Source organism: Amborella trichopoda, chromosome 10 (assembly GCF_054954075.1).
Source record: "Amborella trichopoda isolate Santa Cruz 75 chromosome 10, AtrichopodaSantaCruz75HAP2 v2.0, whole genome shotgun sequence".
NCBI lineage: Eukaryota > Viridiplantae > Streptophyta > Magnoliopsida > Amborellales > Amborellaceae > Amborella > Amborella trichopoda.
Window position 1 is genome coordinate 6262278 of NC_142345.1, and position 8518 is coordinate 6270795.

The following is an 8518-nucleotide window of genomic DNA, read 5'->3' on the forward strand; positions in this document are numbered from 1 at the left end:
AGGAATTTGATGCAGTGCAACATACTATCCTTATCTGTTGTTAGTCAAATACGTGTATCTTAGTTGAACCGATCATAAAAGATATTAAGTCATTTCAATTCGAGACAGATTCTGGGATATATATATTTTCAATGCCCATATACGCATCTCCACATGATATTGGAGGAATTTGATGTGGTATGATACTGTTTAATCCATCGGTAGTCACATATGTGCGTTCTTTATAGACAGAGCGTAAGGATACCTCACCATATGATATCACAATGAGGTGTATCCTTGCAAATATATTCCACGAGGCCTCACATGCTTCCAAGAATCATATAAGTTGGACATTATTCAGATTTGACTTAACCCATCATCTATATTCATTGGCGGTCAAGATTTGCCTTGATTGACAGCCCCAAACTTGATATTTTGGGAATTGGTCCGAAACTCTCAAGAAATCATATTTAGGACAGTATATACATATTCCCAAAGTTTCACATCATTCGAAGTTAGCTTAACCTTGTATTCATCAGCAGCCAAATGCTTATGCGCCGTTTTACAGAAAATAACCAGGATGATCTTCGATCACCAAATTTGAGATTTCTTTAAATTTACGAGGAGTTTTCTCATGGGACTTGGATCATGACTTCTGACTCGATGCCCTATCAACCATGTAATCATATCATTCTCTTAGGAGAAATTGAATGTGATCTAAATTGAACGGTCTGATAGGGGGAAGTATACAACTTCTATGAAGTATTGAAACCTTTCCGTAAGGGGTGTGGTTTGTATAAGGCTGAGGCCCTAAACAATCAAAATAAATAGTATCGAAAGACGTTGTTTCAATATTGAAAATCTCTGTGATGATCTAGTAGATCTATGAATACTCATAAAATCTTGAAAATCGATGGTTTAAAAAATACATTACAAGATGTACCATTTTCAATACGTGAAATCTATTTTTTATCATGTTCATGGATATTGAGAGCGAGATCATCGATTCGAGGATTTTAGAGCATCAAAACAACCTCTAGGTTCCTTCCATGAAAGGCCGGTCCAAATTTCATAGAATTAAATACCTTAAAATAAGAAACCTGTCCCATGCCAATCAAAATGACCGAAACGCCTTCCAACCAAAATACCCGCCCTCTCTCCCATTATTCGTCATCTTCTATCCCAAAAACCCTCTGCTCTTCCAAACCCATCTCTGCAGCTCCAAAAGAAAAAACTCTAACCCTAATTATTCTCTGGCAAAACCCTCACCCTAACTTCTCTCTCTGCTCCAGCAATGGCTTCGTCTGCTCCAAAAACCCTTATCCAATCTGCCGTTCAAACCCTAAAAAGGTTTGTGAAGAAGCCATGGGAGATCACGGGGCCTTGCGCCGATCCAGAGTACAAGAACGCTATTCCTAGTCCCCTAGAATACAGGCGCTTTTGCCCTGCAACTCCTCCTATTAAGCCCTGTATTCCCACCTCCGAACCTGAGACTGTGTTTGATATCAAGTATTATACCAGAGATCAAAGAAGGAATAGATTGCCAGTTAAGAGGACGGTGTTGAAGAAGGCGGATGTGGAGGCCATGATGAGGGAGAAAAAGTTTGATTTGAGCGATTTTCCTCCTGTTTATGTAACTGAGAAGGTTCAGGAAGATGGGAACTTGAGGGGTGGTGGTTACCAGAAATAGGTGAGAGAATTGATTTTAAATTCAATAACAAAGTCCCTCTCTTTATGGCTTTGTCACAGTCTCTCTCTCTCTCTTTTATTTTTTTGTTGAGTTTCTGTGAAATTATGTTGTAATAACATTGTCGTTTGGTTTTTGAACCTGGCAATTAGTATCATTTTGCTTTCTTCTTAATGGCATCATTTGTGAGATGGGTTTCATCTTCTGACGAAGAATTGTGGTGTAATAAATTAATCTTTTGTCAGAATTGGTTTTGCTATGAGTTGGGTAAGTTTTTTGTTAAAGCTTAACTTTGATGAAGACAATGAATTTTATCAAAATGAGACTGCATTTTGATTTTCTTGTGCATGTTTTGTGAATTTCTATGGTCATTATCCGTTAGTATAACTGTTTTGGGGAACTATGTGCTCTGATGATTTGGTTGTTAGATGAATCCAGACTGTGATGAAGAACTGTGGATGGAATGAAATGAATTGATCTCTATTAGAAATGAGAGATTTGTAGATATCCATTTCATGTGTGGGTGTTGGAATTCCACGTCTTTTTGACTAATCACTTTTGATCTTTTATCTTCAGCTCCAAACTATTGGTTCATCACCTTTTGGTACTCGATGTGCTAGTTGACCTGTTTATTTAGCTTGCTTCTGTTGATGAACTAGCTTCTAATGTAACCTACCTAATTCGCATAAGTGCCTCTTCTTTGGCGTATCCTTCCTTGGTCAGTGATTTAATTTTTAGTGTAGCATGTCGCTTTTTCCAACCTAAGTTTTATATGTTTGTGACCTAGCTGGTAAAGTAACATTCCTCCTCTTTCCTTTGAGCTTGCTTCTTTTAGCATTGCTGGCTGCTTCTGTCAACGATATGACTCTTAACATAGGTTGCCTCCTTTTTGATGAATTTCGTTACTCTATGAATCAAATGAAGGTGTTGGCTATGATCTGATGAATATATGCAGGGTAAAACATATATTATAGAATCAATTTTAGAGAATGACATGAAATTCTTCTCTTATCTTCTTATTTGTGATGTTGGTAGCATAATTGTTAGCATCTATGTTACAAGGACATGGATAGGACAGTCAGATTCGAAGAATCCAATTCAGTTACTAATATTTTACCAAGTCTAGCATGACAAGTTCGTGCAACGCATGTGTCCATACATGTTTCTATGTAAATTAATTTGTAACTTTTTAACAATAAAATTAATTTAAAATAAAACATGTGGGTCCAAATGAAACACATGTGTCCATATCATAAGACACATGTGCCCATGTGACTCTTTAGTCTTACAAAACAGACCTGCATGGCTTCCAAAATGGACATGTGTCTTGTTCGTTCAATCGTTGGGCTTCCTTGTCCACATACCAGGCATGCTGTGTTTGCAAATCTAAAACCTGAAAATCACCAGAAACTTATTTCAACATGGGTTTCCATGTCCATACATGTGTCTTTCATGGCAATGCACATGTCCAGTGCATTGGCATGACAGATTCTCCTAATTGGATGTAACACGCATCTCGTTGTTTCATAGGTTATTATAGATATGTCCAAGACCTTTTTTTGAGAAGGTATTTATGTTTAGGAGAGAACAAGGTGATTGATATGCCTGCAGAGTTAAATGTTTGACATTAAGACTTTCTGTCTCTAATGGTGACTTGCTTGGTGACACTACTATGTGGACCCCATATAGTATAGGTTTTGAAAAATTGTGGGCAATTTTAGGCCTGTTATTTTAATGGTTTCTTTTCTTTTCTTTTTCTTATTTTTTTTTGGGGGAAATATGGAGATGGTTTGAAATAGAAATCCATCCAGTCATGCTTATTTGACTTCTAGTTTAAGTTAGGAAAGGCCTTCAACCATCCTAACAACCCTCATTCTCCTTATTTGTCTCTTTGTCTCTGTTCTTTTGTATAATATGCACTCCCTTTCCAAACTGAAGGTCTATGGTATTTATTTTTTAATTGTACTATTTACTATTAAAGAGGTTATTGGTTTGTATTTGGGTACTAATGTGGTGGAAAGGAATTGTGCCAGATTTGTGAGAGTATTTATTATTTTGACAGTGTCTGTTTTGACTGTATTTACATCCAATGAGTGGGCATTTTCTCCTTCGCCAGATTTGATGTTACTCATGTTGCAACTCAGTCGGATTGTTCAGTCACCTGGTACTTTACATAGGAGAAACAGATACCAACAAGATGGTATTATGTATTTCTATGAGGCCATTGTTTCTTGGGGAGTAAGAAGTAAGAATGGTCCCATAAACCAGTTTTGAAATAGAATTATACAGAGTTGTCTTCAGCTTCTGCTGACATCTTGGAATTCAGATTAAATCATACTTACAGTTCTTCTTATATCCCTTACACGGTTACACCTATTCATTGACATGATATCAATGCCATGGTAATTGCATGAAAGCTAGTTTTTCGTGTTATGCAAGACACATGCAATTTGATTGCCGTTCTATTAGCAGGATTTCTTATTTTTCCCCATATGTTCCTTCATCAAATAGGGCTGTAGATTCATTCCTCTAGACACTAGAGATAGACATAAGTAAAATCGTGGTCTTATGGTATAGGATGCTCCAATTTGACGAAGGACGTTAAGTAGACTGAGGTCAAGGTTAATTATGTCATATTTATATTATGTTTCTATTGTGTGCGTCAGTGTTTTGCACCTTGGCTCAGCCGCGGAACTTGGCCCCTGGCCTGGCCAAGTTGCTTAGGCAAGTCCTAGTTGACTTGCCCGAGTACGCTTTGAGCAGCCTAATGAACTAAAAAACCCAAAGAAATGAAGAAAAATACTAAAGATGAGGAAAAAGCTTTTTAAAAATAATAGTAGAAAACTTGTTAAATGCCATCTTTCCATAAAAAATGAGATAGGTAGAAAAAATATTAAAAAAACATAAACCCATGAAAAATACAAACAGAAGTAGTTATAAATCAATTACAATCGATTTCAATCATTTATAAATCAACTAAAATTAATTTTACAGCCATTATACGCCCCCTGAGTTTGGAGGGTTTCTGGCTCGCCAGAGCAACTCGGGCAAATATAAGTTGTACTCGCGAGTTGTAAAACACTGATGCGCATTGCTTTATGTATAAGGTATTTATATCATGGTACCATTGTGAATTTCCTATACAAGGGTTCTATCCCTCTCTCTTCAATGAAGGAAATGGGGTTATTCTCTCGGGTTTAGCAGGTGATATGCTTTGCTTCCTTGTTGATGTGTTATTGGAACCTATGGCCACAGACCTGGAGAGGTCATCTTTTTCGGAATATTTGTCTCACTTACCTGAAATTGGAGCATCTGAGAGGGGCAGAACAATAGTATCTTTTTTTTTATCATTCTTGTTCTAGTTTTATGACAACCATGAAAGGTAATCCTTATGCTCGTATCATTTACCCAAAAAAACAAAAAAAAGGATGCTCTTATCTTTGAAGCTTTGACACTGGTAGAGTTTTGTAGTTCAAGAGCTCAGATACTCAACTTTGACATCAGTGTTAATTACAATTCAGGGCCATAGGAATTTGTGTGTAGGGTGAAGCAACTGTTTGGTTGCATTATGATCTGGATTTGTTTGGATTTGGACAAATAGTGTCCATGAATTTGAATGTTGTTGAAGCCTAGGCTCATGTCACAGGTTTGGCGATTTTTTACTGTTCTTCTACAGAATACTAGTGGCATATGTTGTAGGAATTAGTCAATATTTATGAAAATCATCAGGTGGGTGAGATCTGTCGGGGTTTCTCCGTGGGAATAGTTAACACCATGGGAAATTTTTTGGATCTCTTTAGTTGCACAACTAGCTCATTTCAACACACTTCTCTTTGGACTCTAATCAATGTTTCAAAAAGCGGATCGCCCAGCGCTTGGGCGCATCGCTCAGGCTTCGGCGCCCAAAAAAAGCGGATATCCTTGGGCGCCCGCCTGAACCCGCCTAGGCGGCCGCCCAGGGGTGGAAAAATTGTGGGTTTTAGGTTCATTTGAAACCTAAAACCCATTAGAGCCTATTTTAGAGAGAGAAAAACTCGAAAAAAAAAAATTTCTACTGGGCCGCTCAGGTTCTGGGCTCCCACCTAGGCGCTGGGTGGCCTGGACCCCCCTGACCGCCTAGGTGCAGCCTAGCGCTTTTTGAAACACTGACTCTAATTCAGTTGTTGATTCCCTTTGCTAGAGAGGGCTACTTTAGAGCTTCCTAACTTATTCATGGATCTTCACACTACATTGGCATTCCTTTTCACTACAATGCAAAAAAAAGGATATTCCTTTCCACCGTATCATGTCAATGGGTCTGCTGTTTGCTGTTATCGTTTTGTGTTTTTATTTTTTATTTTTGCCTTGTTTATACCTCTTTGCTTGTCGGAATTTGTTACAACTTGATCTATATTCCTGATTATAGATTATATGCTCCATTAGGACCATATTAGGAGTATTTTTTACGACTCAATTTTCAGGGATGCGACCTCCTCAACCAAGCAATCAACCTCAAAAAAGAAAGAAAAGAATCGTACAGTCCTGGATGTGCTTGACAAAAATAATGTACTAAGATTGAACATAGACCAGTCCAACTTTTGGATGGTGATATCTAAATTTTTGGGGACTCCAAATCCCTTTTTTTCTTTTTCTTTTAAATACTCATCTGGTGTTCTAAAGTGGATCCCAAACTTATACTTTGACAAAATGCTATGGAGTAGGTCTTTACGTGAGGAAGTGTACACTGTCCTCCTACAGGAGCATGCTACATGCACTAGTGATTGACTGTAATAATATGGATTTCTATGGATTTATAGTGGTCTTAATGTTCTTGCTTGCTAGTGAGAAGTTTTTTGATGACTTCTAAATTTGTGCTAATCTTGAGGTAAACAAATTAAATTTCTTTCTGAAAGGGATTCTCATGTGAATTGCTTTCTACTAGGTGTTATGGGTTTTTGTATGGGATTAAATGATCCATGAGTTCTGTTTCTGATATATTTGGTGTCATACTTTGTTAATGGGCTTAGTTTATAGATGGGTGTTTGTTTTGAGTGAACAATGTGGATGTATTAAAACAATTCTCCTAGAAGTGATTTTCCATCTTAAATGTGCATGTCCTTCAGGGAGGCATTACATAGCGATGTGTTACCTTTTGTATGTATTGATTTTCTTTTTCTGAGTAATGAAGCCATGCTTCGGCCTGATAATTGTTGTCTTGAAGTCTCTTTTTGCTAACAGTTATTGAGTTTTAGACGCACTTTTGTTTTCTGGGCTTTTCTTTTAAGACATCTTTTATTCCCTTAATTTGTTTGTTGAAATAAACCTTAGCAGTCTAAGGGACATTCCATCCTTAACTAACTCCCTTGGCATTTATATATAGTCCTTACGTCTCTGCTCATGTCTTGCACTGGCCCACTACAATTCATAAGCGATGCACCCACTCTCTCCATTTTTCTCCTTCCCTCTTTTATTCCTTGTTAATTCTCTGAAACTTCAGCTCCTTTCAGAATCTACACCATCACCTTTGTTGACCAACTCCTACTCTCCCCTCCGCAATATCACCCTTCAAATTGTGTATTATTGATTTCTCTTTAGAATCTAATCTCTAGTGGTTTCTCTTTAGAATCAAATTATGGGGTTTGCTTTGTTAATCGGATCCATTGTAAGATGAACATTTTTTTCACGGAAAAATTTGTATGCTACATGTGGACTTTCTTTTCTTTTTAAAATCAGAAGTTGGTTTTTCTCTTGACTGTACATCCCATTTTCATTCTATCTTGATAGTTATGAGGTTCTTGAAGGGATTTAGTGATTCATTTTATTATTTAAGTAGAAGATATTGTTTCAGTAACTATTATGGGTGTTTCAATGGAAGGAAAGTTTATTATATGCATTTAAACCCAAGGAAAATAAAAATGTGGTATTTTCCTTTTGTTCTCAATGATGGACGGTGCAGATCAGCCATGTTGTCCATAGATGGAAACTCACCGGGGAATGGTTCATCCTTGTCATCTCTCTTTGAGAATGGATGGTGGATGCACTGGTTGTGTACTGTGTACCATATCCATAGGTCGTGTGTGGTTTAGTTTCCCTTCATAGATGTTTAGTTCTTAAGTAACATTTGGTGTGCTGCAAAATTTACAGTTTAACATATTAAGTGGAGTTTCACTTTATGAATGTGGTATGGAGCTTCAATACTAAAGTGATCTTCATATTATATCTGTAATGCTTGTTTCTTTCCCTTTCTGTGATCTTGACTCGCTGTTGTCAAGAAGGCTAGGTATTGTGATGAAATGCTGTCTCCGCAAGATAAGATCTCTCTCTCTCTACCTGTATGTGCACGTGCATTGTTCACGCTTGTGTGGTGACTATTTGTTCTGTGTGCAGGCCATGAAACATGAAGTAACCTGAATGGGCAGTTTAGAAACTTGGTTAACTAACAGAGCACTATACTCTGTCAGCATTTGGGTAAATAAATGCATTCATTCAATTGATTAGAATAAGTCAACCAGATTGAATGGAATCCTATGCAATTTATGAATTGGACCAAGAAGACATTAATTCCACAGTAGAGGTTTTCAGTTTCCAGTGTGGCATTAATGAAGTATTAATGAATGTAATTTACTATAATGGCTTCCACGTCAATTATAAGGGGAAGGTTTAACAAACAGACAAGTAGTCTTGTCTTTTTCTTCTCTGTTGACATACTTTTGGCTTCCTGGTCTTATTCTGATCAAATTCATGGCGCTCAGTTGTCCTGGGAAACTGAGATTTCATTCTCATACTCAACTTTTTTAATAGGGTAATCCCATAGTTGGGAATTGGGAATAATGGAGTGAGAGATGATCATCTAAGTTCTCTTTGTTATCTCAC

The 8518-nt window shown here is 37.2% G+C and overlaps 1 protein-coding gene across 2 annotated transcripts; it reads left to right on the top strand.

Moving 5' to 3' along the window:
- Positions 1–1090: 1090 nt before the first annotated feature.
- On the top strand, positions 1091–8313 carry LOC105420763 (furry). 2 transcript variants are annotated; one of them, XM_011625665.3, is made up of 2 exons: positions 1091–1669; positions 8033–8313. In XM_011625665.3, exon 1 carries the CDS (start codon positions 1274–1276, stop codon positions 1667–1669), a length of 396 nt encoding a protein of 131 aa, XP_011623967.1. In that variant the 5' UTR covers positions 1091–1273; the 3' UTR covers positions 8033–8313. The 2 variants fall into 2 exon arrangements, with proteins under 2 accessions (XP_011623967.1, XP_011623968.1); XM_011625666.3 differs by lacking the exon at positions 8033–8313 and adding an exon at positions 6127–6467.
- The last annotated feature ends 205 nt before the right edge of the window (positions 8314–8518 follow it).